This window comes from Sminthopsis crassicaudata, chromosome 2 (assembly GCF_048593235.1).
Source record: "Sminthopsis crassicaudata isolate SCR6 chromosome 2, ASM4859323v1, whole genome shotgun sequence".
Classification (NCBI taxonomy): domain Eukaryota; kingdom Metazoa; phylum Chordata; class Mammalia; order Dasyuromorphia; family Dasyuridae; genus Sminthopsis; species Sminthopsis crassicaudata.
The window spans coordinates 605,684,930-605,702,598 of record NC_133618.1 but is presented as its reverse complement, the minus strand read 5'-3'; the positions used below and the strand labels follow the sequence as shown (position 1 = coordinate 605,702,598).

At 37.9% G+C, this 17,669-nt stretch overlaps 1 protein-coding gene across 1 annotated transcript in view; it reads left to right on the top strand.

The window, feature by feature from the left end:
• The window catches only part of CPEB3 (cytoplasmic polyadenylation element binding protein 3), a 218,799-nt gene extending 201,461 nt beyond the window's left edge, over positions 1 to 17,338 (top strand). Inside the window, 1 exon segment of the mRNA XM_074295863.1 lies at positions 16,952 to 17,338. Within this exon segment, the coding sequence (XP_074151964.1) occupies positions 16,952 to 17,179 (228 nt within the window). The 3' untranslated portion in view covers positions 17,180 to 17,338.
• Positions 17,339 to 17,669: the final 331 nt, after the last annotated feature.

Below are 17,669 nucleotides of genomic sequence, written 5' to 3'. Positions count from 1 at the left end.
CCCTTCTAAAGAAAATCTTGCTTCCTATTTAGAAAATAAAGATTATCTGTCAGTAGTCCTCTGCTCTTTCCCTCACCATTTTGTCCCTTCTTCCTCTTTTTTTCTCTGATGGCTAGAGCTGCCCCTGCTTTTTTTTGGCCACGTCTAATCACTGTATAATATGTCTTTGATCAGTTGCCCTTTCTCCTCTGGCAGCTCTTCCCCTCCATCACCCCTTCTCTTTCATCGATAGTCTCTTCTTATCCATACTATTTCTTTGGTGATGTTTTCCCATGAGATCATTTTAACATCTCTATGGCAAGGACTTAGACTTAGAACTACCATCCATTCCATTCTATGCCTCAGTATCCATTGCCCATAACATGCCAATACCAAGTAGTCACCCATCTTTCATTGCCTCCCAAGGGAGTCCTCTCCACATTGGTTACTTCTGAGGACTGGTTTTCCTAACTCTGAGTCTCAGTCAGTCTCTCTACAACTTCTTCCCATTGGGTCCTGGGTCTTGGTTAATGTTGCTTCTCTATGTCCATCTTTCAACTTCCTGAAGGCAGCTCCCCTACCTTGCTACCACATTCCCTTCTGGAGGCTGAAAGCCACCAGCTTCAGCACCAGATCCTTGTGGGCCATAGTCTTTAGGCTCCTCTTCACTTAAGTTGCCGTTTTCTGGAGGAGCTTCTTCTGGTTAGTGTTTTTCCTAAAAGGCCATGCTCAGAAGCAGTCACAGCACTCCACATGGGGTCTAGCCAACCTGAAAGACTGTGTGGGAACATTACCTCATCTGCTTTCAAGATAAGAACAAACTTTAGAGCTCTCATTTACTTACACTGTGCTTTATGGCTTGGAAACTCTTTCCATAAGTGATCTCATTTGACCTTCACAACCTGGGGTACTGTAGCAAGTATAATTCCCAATTTACAGATGAGGAAATTGAGGACAGGAGGGGAGGAAGTGGCTTGCCCAAACTCACATGGCTATTAACTATCAAATGAGAGATATAAATTCAGGTCTTTCTGACTGCAAATCAAGTATTCTCTCCACTTTGCCACCTAGCTGCTCACCTACCTGGATCTCTCCTTGTCTTCTGAGCGATCCTTCCTACTATTCACTCACCAAGGTAGAAGTAGAACCCTGTGCTTCCACCTGCCTGATCATCTCGCCCTGCTCCTATTTTTAGCTTTTGCTGTTTTCCTTCCCTGCGATGCCTTCCCACACAAGTCCCAGCTCTTCCACCAAGTCCACATTGGCTTTATCTTCTCTGCTTTCTGCTAGAATTCCTGAAGCCGGCATAGAATTCTATGCCCAACAAATGGTTATGCAACTGCTTTGTGGCTGTGCCATGGATACACATATGTGAGTATCCATGTGTGTCATTTAGGTTCTAAGCTCCATGAGGGTAGAGGCCATGACATACCCTTATTTTGTCTGCTTTATGTAACATTAAGCAATGAAAAGAACTACATCTCTCTTGTTGGTGGAGAGAGAGAACACAAGTGCAAAATGTCACAGATGGTATCAAAAAATGGCAGTTTTTGCAGTCAGTTTTGCTTAATTGTTTTTTGTTGTTGCTACAAGGAGCAGGGAGGGCTTGGGTGTGTAAGGACTTGACTGTAATAAAAATGCATCTGTGAAATGGAATACAAAAATAAAAACCAGCAAGTACAGAATTATATTAACCCCAAGAGCCCTTAGTAAACACTGACTGAGTTTCAATCAGGATTGGGTTTTTGAATTCCCATTCCATTTGTAAGACAATGCTTTGCAAACTTTAAAGGACTGTATAAATACTATTATTATATTTCAATTTTGTTTCAAATGTCTTAAAAGAAAAAATTCTAGTTAAGTATATTGAGATCTGTACATGTTATATATTATGTAATATATATTATACTATAGGTATACATACATATGTTAGATAAATAATGAAGATGGTTTCCACTTTTCAAAACAATCTAGCCTTTAAATAATAAGTTCTCCTAAATGCACTTAATTTAAAATTTGATTTTCAGAACATCAATTTACACACAATTTTTTAGAAACATAGATATTTTATTGACCAAGATATAGCAGAGAGTGCTGGACTGGAAGTGAGGAAGAACTGATTTCAATTTCATGATCATTTACTAGCATTCACTTACTAGACATTTCTACTAGGTAGAACCTCTACCTTCCTCAGTTTCACTGTATGTAAAATGGGGATAATAGAAGCAAGGACCTAACTCCTAGGGTTGTTATGAGGATAAAATGAAAGAGTATTTGTGCAGTGCTTTGCAAACTTTAGGACTATATAATTGCTAGCTATTGTTATACTTCTGTTTTGTTTCAAATGTCTTACAGAAAGAAAAAAAAATTCTAGCTAAATTCTCATTCTCTCTTCCCACACTTAATTTTTAAAAATTATTTATTATTATTATTATAGCTTTTTATTGACAAAGCATATGCATGGGTAATTTTTCAACAATGACCCTTGCAAATACTTCTGTTCCAACTTTTCCCCTCCTTCCCTCCACCCCCTCCCTTAGATGGCAAGTAGTCCCATACATTCCCACACTTACTTTTGATTTTCATTCACATAATGCAACTTTTAAAGAAGCTGCTTTTAGGATAATATGGCAGAAAGTCAATGGATTGATAGTATTTGCCAAGGTGAGAGAGGCAGAGCTTTAATGTTCTTAAGAAGTCATATAGTTGATGCTCTTATTACAGAGAATCATTGACAGCAAATGAGATAAGACAGGATCCATGATTTTAACTTATATTTATTTTGGAAATATAACTGCAAGATTGTGTAATATATATTTTAATTTAATGGTTACCAAATTAATCAGTTGGAACTACAGAGATTAGAGCTAAGTGGACAAGACATCCCCTTCTTCCCATCTTGTCCTAAATGGGAGAATCCCTAGACTACCAGGCCTGCCATGGCAAAACTTTAGAACCTTGAGCAAAGTGCTTACATTTTATTTTCTCTTTAATGGTGATAAAAATAAATCCTCCATCATTCATAGAGTTGTCAAGGTAAAAATGTAATAAATGATGCAAAAGTACTTTGGAAATTTAAAAGTGCTTTTGCAGCAGTTTTATTATTGCAGTTTTTCAACTAGACTGTTTAATGACTGCCTTCTGCCTTTGCCTAAGACTGATGAAATAAAAATGAGGTTTCATGAGCTTGACACTGATCACTTTTCTTTTCAAAGATCTAATTGCTAGGTGAGATGGTGGTGGTTTTTTTTTTTTTTTTTTTTTTTAACACAACCTATTTTATGAGCTCCAGCTCTTACTGAGGAGAACAAAATAAAAGAATAGCATAGTGAACAGATCACTGATCTGAAACCTAGAAAACCTAGCACCAGATAAAGTAACTGTGCAGCAACCAAAAATCAATTTCTTCCTCTTCAAAATGGGTATGATAATATTTGTAATTTTTTAAAAAGCCTCATGGCATTGCTATAAAACAAGTACTTTTTTCAACCTTACAGCAGTACATAAATGGAAACTGTTACTTTTTGAACTTTTTTTTTTTGTATTGGCTAAATAAAGATGACTCTTTATAATTTATTTTGTAGATAAGAGTTGTTCTGTATGTAAAGGATTTATTTTTTTATCTAGAAAATATTTGTACTGACAAGTTTCCTTTGATAATGAAATATTCTAAATCTACAAATTAAATGCAAATTTCAGTGTCAAATTGACTTATGCCCCTTTGTCACAAAAGTTAGCCTCCCAAATGGGTTGCAAGTGATATCAGACGTCATCAGGGCAAAATAGGGCATCCATAATTTTTCTAACAGTTCTAATGGTATTTTTAACCATGATGCCAAGAGAATGTATAAGATGATAAAGTGCTTATGTCTTGTGTTTTTCATGACCCCGAATAAATGTTTTCCCCCTCAATCTCATAGATCTAGAGCAGGATTTTTCTAATGCAGTAAATGAGATCATCTAAAGAGATAAGTCCTGGATGTAACCATTTTTCATTTTCAGTAAACATTTGTTTACTCTTCTATCTCTGGGCAGCTAAATATATTTTAGGAGAGTTAAACATATCTTCAGTGAATGGTGATACTCTATTCTCCTAGTTCAACTCCTTAGTCTCCTCCATTTTCCGCCCTCTTCTTGCCTCGGCAGTCTATCAGAATCACTTCTCTCTTATTTTTATACTCTCTCTCAGTGTCATCTCATCATCTTCCAATGATACCCCCATCTTCTCCATGTAAGTGATTTCATTCTTCCATATCCAGCCTTCATCAATGTCCTGGGTTCACTTAGTAATGATTCCCAGTGTGTGCTGGACAGTTCCTTGTGGCTGTGTGTCAGATGCATCTCAAATTCACCATATCTCAATCCAGCCTCTTCCTAACTTTTATATCTTTTGAGGGTACCACTGAGAGACAATGGGATTCTGTTACGAGTTGGCATTTCCTCCTCTCAAGTTTTCATTTGCTCTTTCTCTATGACTTAAGCTCCCTCTGGTTCAATGGTTCATCTGTAAAATGAAGGGATTGGACTAGATGGTTTCTGAGGTCCTCCCCTTCCAGGGCCAAGGCCCCCTGAGTCACCCAGGTTGGCTATGTCAGGGTCATCATTGACTCTTTGTGCTTCTTCAACCCAACAATCCCTACGTTTCCAGGTGCGTGTGTGACTCTTCCCCTGTCTCTTTCCCTTCTCTTTCTCTCTCTGTGTTCTCAAGGCCATTACCTTGTTTGGGCTTTCATCAGTCTCCCTACCTTCAGTGCCTGCCTACTCTTCCATACTCCACACCAGCTGTGGAAAGCACCAGTCTGACTATACCATTTCCCTGGTCAAGAAGCCTTATTGGTTCCTCATTGTTTCTAGGGAAACACCAGATCCTCTGACATCTAAAGCTTTTCCACACCCTGACTCCAGTCTAGCTTTCTGGAATAATTATGTACTTTATATTTTAAACAAACTGATCTACTACTCACTACTCCTCCCTGATGAAATTCTGACCTTGCACAGATGGCCTGTCCCCTATACCTACAAGGTTCTTTTCCCTCACTTTCAATTCCTCCATTTGCTGGTATATCTTCCTTGCCTCCCCACAGCAAAAAAAAAAAAAAAAAAAAAAAAAAAAAAAGTTTTTTCCATGTCTTCTATTGACTTAACCTCTACACGTGTTGTTTTGCCGCAATAGAATGTGAGCTGCCTAGAAATATCTTTATTTATGTGTTTTTATTCCTAGCATTTAGATATCTAGCCAAGTGCCTTAAGAGCATGAAATAATAGATTTAGAGCAAAAAGGGACCAATTTAATATGGCCCTATATTATAGATGAGGAATCTGAGCCTAGAGGATAAATATCTTGCCCAGGATTCATATTGCTGCTAAGAGTCTGAGTCAGACTTCAGACTTGGATCTTTCTGATCCCAAGTCCAGTACTCTATCCACTGTTCCACCCAATTGCCTGTGTGTATCTCTAAAGGTTGAATAAGGACTTATGGAGTAAAAGACCATGTTTTGATGCTCAGTTGCTCTGGGTTTCAGGGACAGAGAGCAAGAGAGTAGGATAGCCAGGGGGGAAATAAGAGAATCTTTTTATAGGTTAGAAAGAAGGTCCAATCATTGGTAAAAGTTACAAGGAAGCAAATTTGGGCTTGATATAAGCAGGGGAAATCTGGAGTGGACTAATGGGTATGGGGTTTCTTCTGTGTATTTCTTTTTCCTGGAACAGCTTAATCAGAGAGGCTTGATTACCACTTCTCGGGGATGTTACAGAAAAAGATTCATGATTTGGGTAAGGACCGGACTAGATCTTTTCCAATTCTCTTCTTCAAAAACCTAATTTGAGCAACTCCCTCCAACCTCCTCTTCTTCCCTTCATGTTCTCTCTCTACCATTCTGTGCCCTTTCCCCCAGGCCTCTGAGGATTTTCAATATGAGAACACTCAGAGGCAAATTTAGAACTTTGGTGCTTAGATTTGTTCTCATGAGAGGTCAGTGAGCTAAGCAAAAAGCTGTTGCCACCTCTCTGCTTAGCTGTCACTTTAGTGACATGATAGGATGCCTCTGGAGCCAGGAGTCGAACAAGAAATCCAGCTGGTCCCTGCTGTGCCCTCCTGCCATTCTGAGTGACAAGTGCAAGGTCAGTCCAGCCAAGAGCTGAGGGACTTCTTGCTTAGATCCATTATCATGTCTCTTTAATTTAAGTACCATTACTGTCTCTTTTTTTTTTTAATCACAATCATTTACAGATATTTCATGCCTCACTGAATCTTCCTCTCTAACAAAGAAAAAGGGTTTTAAAAATGATCATATTTTAACTATGATAGACTTGGCTCTTCTCAGCAATACATTGATCCAAGACAATTCCAGTAGACTTGGAATGGAAAATGCCATTTGTATCCAGAGAGAGAACTTGGAGATTGAATGAAGATTGAAGCATACTATTTTCACCTTTTTTTTTTGTTTGCTTGCTTTTTATTTCTCATGGTTTTATTTTTGTTCTAATTTTTCTTTCACAAAATGACTAATATGGAAATGTTTAAAATTATTGTACATGTATAACCTATATCAGATTGCTTGTTTTCTTGGGGAGGGGGGAGGTAAGGAAGGTAAGAAAATAATTTGGAACTCAAAATCTTACAAAAATGAATGTTGAAAACTGTCTTTAAATGTAATTGGAAAAATAAAATATTATTGAGTTTTTAAAAAAATGATCATATCTGAGAGGATTTGCTGTATTCTACTTCCATCATCTTCCACCTCACCAAAGGGAGGGAAGTGTGTTTTATCATCTTTTTTTTTAAAAAAAGTAATTATGCTTTATTTAATTTAACATTCATTTTAAAATTTTTTTTAGTTCCCAATTCTCTCTCTCCTTCCAGCCCCTCTCCTACCCATTGAGAAGGTAAGCAATATGATGTCAATTATACATGTGAAGTCATGAAAAATACATTTCTATATTAGCCATGTCACACAAAAAGCAAGAAAATTTAAGTGAAAAAGTATGCTTTGGCCTACACTCATTTCATCAATTGTCTTTCTGAGAGTTAGCTTTTTTCTTTGTGAGTACTTTGGAATTGTCTTGAATCATCATATTAACTAGAGTCTTTCACAGTTGGTCATCTTAACACTATTGCTGTTCTGGTTCTGTTCATTTGACTTTGCATCACTTCATATAAGTCTTCCCGGTGAAAAGACCACCTCCCTTGTCATTTCATCTAACATAATAGTATTCCATTATATTCATAAACTAGAACTTGTTCAACCATTCTCCAATTGATGAGCATTTCCTCAACTTCCAGTTCTTTACCACCACAAAAAGGCCTGCTCTAAATATTTTTGTACATGTACGTCCTTTTCCTTTCCCTTTGATTTCTCTGAAATACAGACCAAATACAAAAGGTATTGTAGGGTCAACGGGCTAAGCACAGTTTTATAGCCCTTTGGACATAGTTCTAAATTGTTTTCCAATCATCTACTCTCCAGGATTAAGTTTAATTACTCCATTTTGCCGGTTAGTATTACTTTCACTTGCTGTATTGTAGTTATTGATTATATTGTTCTCTTGGTTCTGCCTACTTCATTCTTCATCAAGTCATGTGAGTCTTCCCAAATTTTTACTGAATTTGTCTACATTTACTGTTTCTTTTGGCACAGTAATATTCCATTACTTTTCACATGGCTCAGTGTGTTCAGCCATTCCCTAATTGAGAAGAATGCACTTTGATTTTAGGCTTTTTATTACTACAAAAATTGCTGCTGTTAATATGATACATGAGACTTCTTTCTATTTTTGACCTCCAAAGAAACATGTCTTATAGTAATACCAGTTAGGTTAATTAAATATCCCATTTTATCTTAATAGGTTTCCATCATGGCACTACCAAGATTTCTTGACAAAATAAATTTTTTTACCTCAATTTCATTTTTAAATTTCAAACTCAGAGAATCAAAAAGAGGCAGGTGTTATTAGTCACTTCAGTAACTAATGTAGACCTATGGGAAAACTCTGAGGTAGCAAGGTTAGATTGGGAATATGAAATGAGAAGGAAGACTGCCTACCCAGAGCAGACTCAGGTTTTATCTGAGAAGGCAGAACATTACAGGAAAGTGAAGGCCAAGTAGGTTATGACTTAGCAAGGGTCACATAATTAGTGTGGCATAATTTGAATATTGGTCTCCCAGATTCCAACAACCATCACATCTTCTGTACCTCTCAACTGCACTGTTTGGTATTTTCAAGTAAGAAAAATGGTTTTTAAAAACAAAAACAATCTCCACCCAAATCCTACCTTTATGGTAAAAACAGAAACTGAAGTCCAAATCACCACTACTAATGACTTTTTAAAATTACCCTAAATCATGTGTCAGAAAATGTCATAGTAGAGACACAGGTGGAATAGTGTGGATCAGTGACTGTTGGGCTTGCTGGATCTGGAAAACTCTGCCTATTTTGTTTAAAAAAAAAAAAGGCTATTTTCTCAGATTTTCTTTAATTTTTCAAACATCTCATGCGTTTATGTATCAGGATTCTTGTTTGTTTTAAATAAATATAGCTTGGTACTTTGGGTTATTTTGAAACTTGTCTCTTTAGGACTTTTAGAGCACAAAATTCTTAGTATTAGTGATCTCTGAATCAATTTCTTTTTTCATTTTTGTTCAACTTGAATCCATTTTGATGAAGCTTTTTTCTTAATAGGACCAGATCTTATAAGAGTATCTTAAATATCATTGCTGAACAACTGAGAAGTTAATTTGCCATGCTATGTAGTTCTGTTAGCTAGTTGGTTCCATGTTTCTCTCTTGTGAGTCTACATTTGAAAAAGTTCTAGTAGCAAAGTTAATCACAAAGATAAACTAGAAGGAAATAGGGAGGAAGGAGAAAATCTGTGATTAGCTTTGCTACCAGAATTTTTTCAAATAGGAAACAACAAAGAGATGAGCTGGGGAGAGAAGAGCCAGCCAGTATGGCATAGCTATTCAAGTCTGGCACTGAGCTAGCTGTATGATGTGAATGTGTTAGCTACAGAGATTTTCATTTAATTGATGATTTAAGTGACAAACTTGCCGTTAAGTATGATGATGACTCATCACTTAATTAGAACCAGACTAATTTTTTATCAGATGTATCAAATGTCAAAAAAAAAAAAAAAAGTTTTATCAATTTTCCACAGCATGTATTTTTTTAGAAACAAGTTCTTAAAATTCAAACTCCATTTGCATTAGGAAGTCAGCTTGATTACAGTGTTTTTTGTTTTTGTTTTTTCCCCATCCACTATAACATGTTCTAAATGCTGTTTGCTATCAATTCACTCTGGACAGCAGGATGTAGTCCATCCACTACAGAAGTATGTGGACTTGCAGTGTCTCAATCACGTTTCTTTAGGTGAAACTGAACTGCTACTACCTAAACTTTGATAATGAGTAGCAGAGAGAATTGGTCTGCCTTTATATAGGGAACAGATATAATCCACTTCAGAATTGCACATCACTGGTATGCTTTTTTTCAAAAGCCTTATGATCCTTTTTAAAGAGAAGTTGTGTGTTGGGTCTGGAGTCAGGAAGATGGCTTCAGATACTTAGTAGCTTTGTGACCCTGAGCAAGTCAATTAACCTCTTGCCTCAGTTTCCTGAATTGTAATAATGGGGGTAATACCACCTTACCTTCTAGGTTTATTATGAGGATCAAATGATATATTTGTAAAAAGTTCTTAGCATAGTGCTCGACACATAGTAGGCACTAAATAAAACTTATTCCTTCTCATCTTTATTATCTCCTTCTGCCTCATTTTCTCACCCATATAATGGAGATAATAATAATATCCAACTTTGAGAGTTGTCATGAGAATCAAATAAAAATTTATTTGTTATTTGTCCCAATCTTTCATTCGTTTGATTTTGTTGTATTTTTATTATTGTTGTTGTTGTTGTCTTATTGAATCATTGAGTCCTGTTTGCTCCATTCTGTTTTTCAGGGAATGCACACCTTGAACCATAGTTTCTTCTTTCTATTCTAAACAATTTATTCTCTTTCTCATTTTTTTTCTGAATAGCCACATTTCATTTTTAATCTATTGCTTCATTTCTTCCATCCCATTTGTGGAGTTAATAGTTTCCAGATCAATGTTTAGCCTTGGTTTTTTCCCTAAGGTTTTAATTGTCCTTTTTGTAGAATTGCTTTTTTTCTTTTTGATTTATTTCGTGGGCTTTTATTTCTTTTCTTTTCTTTTTTTCTTTATTAAAGCTTTTTATTTTTCAAAACATATTCATGGACAGTTCTTCAATATTAACCCTTGCAAAATCTTGTGTTCCAATTCCCCCCTTCCCCTAGATGCCCAATATATGTTAAACATGTTAGAAATAAATGTTGAATCCAATATATGCATACATATTTATACAATTATCTTGATGCACAAGAAAAATCAAATCAAACCAGAAAAAATGAGAAATAAAATAAAATGCAAGCAAACAACAACAAAAGGAGTGAAAATGCTATGTTGTGAACCACACTCAGTTCCCACAGTCCTCTCTCTGGGTGTGGATGACTCTCTTTATCACAAGACCATTGGAATTAGTCTGAATCTTATCTCATTGTTGAAGAGATATGGGCTTCTATTAACCCACTGTACTTCTTCATTGAGAAAGGAGTTTTATTCTATTTACCCTTGTCACTATCTTTAGTTCCTGGCTTGGAACTAGGCTATGCTTCTTTCTATACTCTTGGATGAGTTGATTAAGCCTCATCTATTTCCATACCAGGGCTTCTGCTCTCAAAGTGTCATCCTCTTCTCCCTCTAACCTGAATCATGGACTCCCCAACCCCTGATAGTTAAGCTTTTTACTGTATCTTGATTATATTTCATTTCTCCCACCCTTTTCTGTATTGCCTTTACCCATTAGAATGTAAGTTTCTTGCGAATATGAACTGTCTTGTTTGTATTTGTATCTCTAGTACTTGTCTCATCATAGTTCTACTTGTCATGCATATCTCATTCTTTATCACTTATATTCATTCTCTTTCCATCTCTGTGACTCTCTCTCACCCTCTTTCCTTCCTTCCTTCCTTCCTTCCTTCCTTCCTTCCTTCCTTCCTTCCTTCCTTCTTTCTTCTTTCTTTCTTTCTTTCTTTCTTTCTTTCTTTCTTTCTTTCTTTCTTTCTTTCTTTCTTTCTTTCTTTCTTTCTTTCTTTCTTTCTTTCTTTCTTTCTTTCTTTCTTTCTTTCTTTCTTTCTTTCTTTCTTTCTTTCTTTCTTTCTTTCTTTCTTTCTTTCTTTCTTTCTTTCTTTCTTTCTTTCTTTCTTTCTTTCTTTCTTCACATTCCCTTCCTCTATCCCCTCCTCTTCTCTCTGTCCCTCCCTTCCTCCCTGTCTCCCCTCTCCTCCTCACTCTCTTAATGTTGCTACTGCCTTGAGCTAGTTTTGGATGGGATGGCTGAATTTTGATTCATCTCCTTTCTAGGAACCCTTTAATTCTAGCCTGCAAGAAGGCATTGGGTCCAGACTTTGCCATCGATACCACTCCTTGGTTTCCTCTTATGTTGCCTAGTATCCCATTATGGGAACTGATTTTTTCCTTCTCCATTTCCTTGTCACCAAACTGGGAATTGGTTTTACTTGATAAGCCCTGCAAGCACATCAGAGAGGACACTAAAAACTCCTGATGTGGTCTAATGAGCCACCAGTGCACCTTCTCTGACTTTGAGTGCTCATCTACCAGAACCTGGCTTATTCCTAGCATGCAAGTCCAAGAGGCTGAGACAAGGATCCTCCAAGTTTTGGAATCCATTTAATGGAGAGCTTGATAGCTTGAACCCTCAGAATCTCCATAGCCAGAGCATCTCCAGGTTTCTAGCGACTTGTGCGTGTTTAATCTAGATGGAGGAGTTCATTGGTTCATTCCCTTGGTTTTATTTGATCATTGCTTCATTGGACACTCTTTTACATCATTGCTATTTCTGTGAGTAGGAGGGCTTAGCTAGAATATTCAATATCACAACTTTTGCCAATAATCCCCCAGTTTAATGATTTAACCTTATCCCCGACTTCCCATTATTTAATTTTTAAATAATAGATATTTTAAAAATAATATGGCCCACTGGTGATTGAATTTTGAAAGGAGGGGGGGAGGGTAGACAGGTAACTAAAATCTTAGAAACCACAGGGTCAGACCATCTATGAACCAAGGGCTACAGTTATCATAACTCCAAAGATCTTTGTCCTTTAAAGGGACTGTTTACAAAATAAACTAATAAAAAAGGAGAGGAGAAGCTGATAATTAGGAAACAAAGTGAAATAATAATCAAATTACTATAAAAATGCTTTTTTTTTTTAAAATGAATTAATAAGAAGCTTCCTACCATGTATGTCAAACCCTGCAATAAATCTATGCAGGAAAAAAAGTGACAATCCTCAGATATTCCTCAGACTCTCTCAAAGAGTGAGAGCTCATTGGGTGTCACATATGGGAAGCATGTTGTTCCTAAATTATTTGTGAGAGAAAGAAAAAAAAATCCCTGTTTTGGGGTATTTTTCAGACCTTCATTCAACAGTCTAGACTTTGTGGAGGGAGATGTGAAGTAAAGGCACCGAGGCAGGAGGTTTTCAGCCTTGTATCTGCTCCTGAGGCTGGAATGCAAGGGAATGTGAACCAAGGAAAATGATGCTTGTTCTTAGAGAATCTATATCCTTTCTTAAGAGAAAGACAGGGATAGGAAGCTCTCAGATTTGTGAAGGCTGAACTGCAGTGATTGGATTGACAGAGCCCCCAGTCAATATGGTCCTAGGAAGATTTAAAGGCTGGTGAAAATCTGGTCCCTATGTTCATGGAAATTACATTTTAGCAAGAGGAATAGGATCAATGTACAAATATGTAATGCAGCATAGTAAATATATGAATCCCATAGTGTAGATTAGTTTGAAAGGTACCAAGTACTGTGTGATTTCTGAGGAAGGAAAGAAAACTTAAAGATGGGGTATTTGAGGTTGAGAAGATTCCCCTGGTTCTGACAAGGGCATCAGTTATAGAAAAAGGAGGTTGTGCACTTTTTTTTTTTTTTTAAAAGAGCTTTCCAAAAGCAAAATGGATTGCATCGGGAGACACTAGCTTCCTTTTCACTAGAGGGAACTTCAAGTAGAAGTCAGTCAGGCAAAAATATTTATTAAGCACCTCCTATGTTTTAGCCACTGTGCTAAGAATGGGAATAACACCACCTTACCTTCCAGGGTTATTGTGAGGATCAAATGACAAAATGTTTGTAAAAAGTTCTTAGTACAGTGCCTGGCAAAGAGTGGGCACTATATAAAACTTATTCCCTTCCCTTCCCTCCACTTTTATCTCTTTCTGCCTCAGATCAGTAAAATGGAGATTATAATAGCATCTAATTCTGAGGGGTGTCATGAGGATCAAATAAGATTTCATTTGTTACTTGTTCTAATCTTTCAGTCTTTTGACTTTGTTCTACTTTTTGTTGGTTGTCTCATTGAATTGTTTGCTCCATTCTGTTTTTTTCAGGGAATCCACTTCTTGAATCATGTTTTCTATCCTCTGTTCTAAGAAATTTATTCCCACTTTTTTCCTGAATATCCAACATTCATTTTTAATCTATTGTTTCATTTCTTCCATCCTCCTTTGGAGTCCTGGTATCCAGACCAATGTTTTTGTCTTGTTTTTCCTCCAAGTTTTTAATTCTTCTTCTAAAGGGGAAGGACAAAAAACACTCAAAAGTGGGATTGGGCAAGGTGGAGAGGGAAGAGTTGAGAGGAAAGCCACCCCAACTGGGATATGGGAAGAAAGAATCATCCTGAACTAGTAACTCCAGATAAAAAGATCAAATGGTCTGAGCTGAGCTTCCCCTACCTTAAATGAAAATTTTGGAGTTCATGGCTTTACAGTATAATCAGAGGGAAGTCTTAAGAGAATAAGGTAGAGTATCAAGGCTGAGAGAATCTTGCTAGTTTGATGAGGTTTTTTCCCCAAAAATAAGCTCTTTAGGGCATATGGAGAAGGCAATTGGAAAAGCCCTGAAGTAATGTGGCCAGTTGAGAAATAAATTGATGTCTGAGCTGTACTGTCTCCTTGAGAAGAAGCTTTGGAGTTAATGCTCCAGCTTCCAATCAGAGGCTAAGGGCAGTGATGAGATGCAGTCCGAAGGTTTATGGGAGCTATAGGATGATGAGATTTTTCCAATAAGTTTTGGGGCATGATGGAAAAGTCAGAAAAACAGAAACTCTGTGAAGACTTCTTGGAAATGTTGTAGAGGGGACTGTTGATCAGGTAGCAATTGGATGAGATATTGCTGAGACCCCTCTCCAGTTCTGAGACTGGAAACTGAAACTACTAGAGTTTTCCAAAGTTCTGTAGGCACAAAGCCAGAAAACTAAACTCTCTAGGCAAAAAAAGAAATGTTGGATCATTGCAATTATGCCTGAAAATGGGATAACTAACTACTGCATTTGCTTATTGGAGCCTTAATTTTAGATCCAAACAGTCTAGCTAAAGGGAGGGTCTAGCTAATTCCCAGAAAGGGTCGGTATAACCTGGGATTCTATAAACGGGTAAACACAAACAGAGATTTGAAAGTCTGTGTGCCTAGCACTAAGGTGTTCCTGCAGCTTACAATCTATTGTACTTAAAAAGGTAATGATAATGACAAAGCGTTATGTCATAGATGTCAAATGGATGCTGTAGGTGAGAAATGCTACCAGGGTTCATGGGAGGCACTGATCCCTGGGGGGGGGGGGGGGGGAAGGCAGAGAAAACTGAAGAAAGGAAGGAAGCAAGACTTGACTTGAGCGATCCATGGGGTAGGTATGATGAATGAACCCTATCTCCCAACATGTTGGGAACATGTTGATAATGTTGATAATACCACATATTGATGTTATTGTTTTGATTTCAATATATAGTCTTCAGGGTCTATTCCCCCACCCTCAAGAAAGAAGAGGTCCAAAAAGGAGTTAGTAACTCATCACCCCAAGGTGGGAAAGTGATTGTATTCCTAGACAAGGATGAGAAAAACTTCTCTTGTCCTTTAAGTATATGTTGCTTTGCTCAAACTGTAGTGAGAAGGTTAGGGGCAAACTCCCTTAAGAGCACATATTTGGAACTAGCTATGGAATGATGCTAGAAAAATTATACTATGGGGCAGCTAGGTGGCAAAGTGGATAGAGTTCAATTCTGGCCTCAGACACCTCACGCTTCCTACCTGTGTGACCCCGGGTAAGTCACTTAACCCCAATTGCCTCAGCAAAAAAAAAAAAAAAAATTATACTATGAAGAATGTGGCTACATAAACCCAAGACAAACCCACACTGTCAAGTGGCAGGATCAGATGAGATATTGTCCAAGGATGACCCATGCAATAAATGAGCATTTTTAATGTACCCACTTTTTACCAAGCATTGTGCAGCTTTAGAAAAAAACACCCAGAGCAAAAGTAGTGAGGGGAGAAACCTCCCTTAAAGTGGCCAGAGAGAACTGGTGATTCAGCAAGTGCCAAGACTAAAACCCTGGGAGGGACAGCTTTTAAGGTAAACTCAACTAAAGTCCATTACTACTAGAAGTTTGATGAAAACCACATTGTCGCTTTCCTGAGGAAAACATGGGAAGAGTAAAAGTGGCTCATCATTTGTGTAGCACTTTATGATTACAAAATACACCACACATGTTATCTCGTTTGATACTTGTGCCAACCTTGTAAGATAAATGACATTATGCCCATTTTACAGATAAGGAAATTGAGATCCTTGAGTCTAATGGATTTGCCCAAAGCCACTCAGCCAGTATATGACCAAACTAGGGCTGGAACCAAAAGATTTTCTATGTGGAATGTAAAGTTTCGATCAGTTATGATGTAAGACTTTTATAAGACCAAAAATAAATTACTAAAATTAAAAGTATAATTTTATACAACTGGTGATTTTATCTATTGGGATATTCAAGAAATATTTCAATCACTGTCGTTCATAGGTTAATGGGTGGTTTTACTGGGTTTGAGTATTTCAGTTACTTAGTCACTTAATCATCAAGGTAGCACAGGCAGCAACTAGGTGGTATAGAGCACTAGGATTTGAAGCAAGGAGAGCTGAGTTCAAATCTAGCCTCAGACACTTTATTTAGCTGTGGATCTATTTTCCTCATCTGTAAAATGGGGAAAATAATAAGGATCAAATGAGATGCTCATCGTAAAAAACTCAGCATAGTGCTTGGTATATGGCTATCAATAAGTACTTTTATTTATTTTTATAATATTATATTATATAGATAGATATAATCTTTACATGTTATATGAAATGTATTATGGTTATATTTTTTACTACTATTTATTTATTTATTTTCTGAGGCTGGGTCACACAGCTAGGAAGTATTAAGCGTCTGAACTCGGGTCCTCCTGAATTCAAGGCTGGTGCTCTATCCACTGCGCCACCTAGCTGCCCCTCATTACTACTATTTATTATTCAAGTACTTCCCTTGTGCCTAACACTATGCTGAAAAAGAAAAAGGACAAAAACCATGCCCTGCTTAATCCCTCCTACACTCTTGGAATTCTTTCATTTTTGTCCTGACGTACCCAGCATTCTGTGGGCAAAATGGAATTTCCCATAGCCCCCAAAGGGGGACATTTTTTCCCTCCAAAGAATTTGTTGTGGGCTGAAATAAGGCAGATTTTGGTAAAGGAATAATTATGAAATTAAGGACAGCCCCTAACAGAATGACCTCTGTCACCACTGCTATTAAAACTCTATGGTATCAAACTATTAAAATTAGATGCAAATTTGTGGATGATAGATGAAATACTTTGCAGTGCTCTGATATATACACATAGATACAGATATTGTGCAGTTTTATATAGTTTTTATATAATTTTATGTATAAAGTGATCAGGTCTAACCGTGACTAACCCCGCAGTGCTAGCAGTCCCTTGGGAGAGCATCACTGCCGGGGCCTTGAGGCGCCGCGGTGCCGTCTGACTGTCGCTTTCCTCCGTGTCTCAGGTGGAAGTGAAGCCCTACGTGCTGGACGACCAGATGTGCGATGAGTGCCAGGGCACCCGCTGCGGTGGCAAGTTCGCTCCCTTCTTCTGTGCCAACGTCACCTGCTTGCAGTATTACTGCGAATACTGTTGGGCCAGCATCCACTCCCGAGCCGGGCGGGAGTTCCACAAGCCCCTGGTGAAGGAGGGAGGCGACCGGCCCCGCCACGTGCCCTTCCGCTGGAGCTGAGCCCCCGCCTGGCTCAGCCACAAGTACTGGAGTAGATAACTTGGAGGGAAAAGAGCGGCTGCCCCTGGGCTTAGAGTGTTCTGGAAATCTGTGCATTCGTTCTCAACTTTAAAGAAGAAATGGGTCTTTTTTATTATTATTATTTACAGTCATATTACTGAACTCAGTGTCCGGTATAATGCAAACCTGCAGAGTGTCACTGTCCTGGCTCGCACCTTGACTTCCCCCTTGTCTGCTTGGTATTTATTCCTCGCCCAAGACGCGTCACTAGTGGCGATCCGTAGACTGCCGTTCTCCTCGGCCCCCAGCAGGGGGCCTCCTCGGGGACGATGTTTTCTTTTGTAGAATTCTACTCGTTCTCATTTTGAAACCAGAGCATGCACTTATTTTCAGAAACTTCAGAGTTGCCCCTAGACTGTGTCTCACCAAAGTTAGTCCTCCCGAAGTAGGTGGCAGATACTGTAGCAACAGCTTTCCCGGCCTCCGGTAG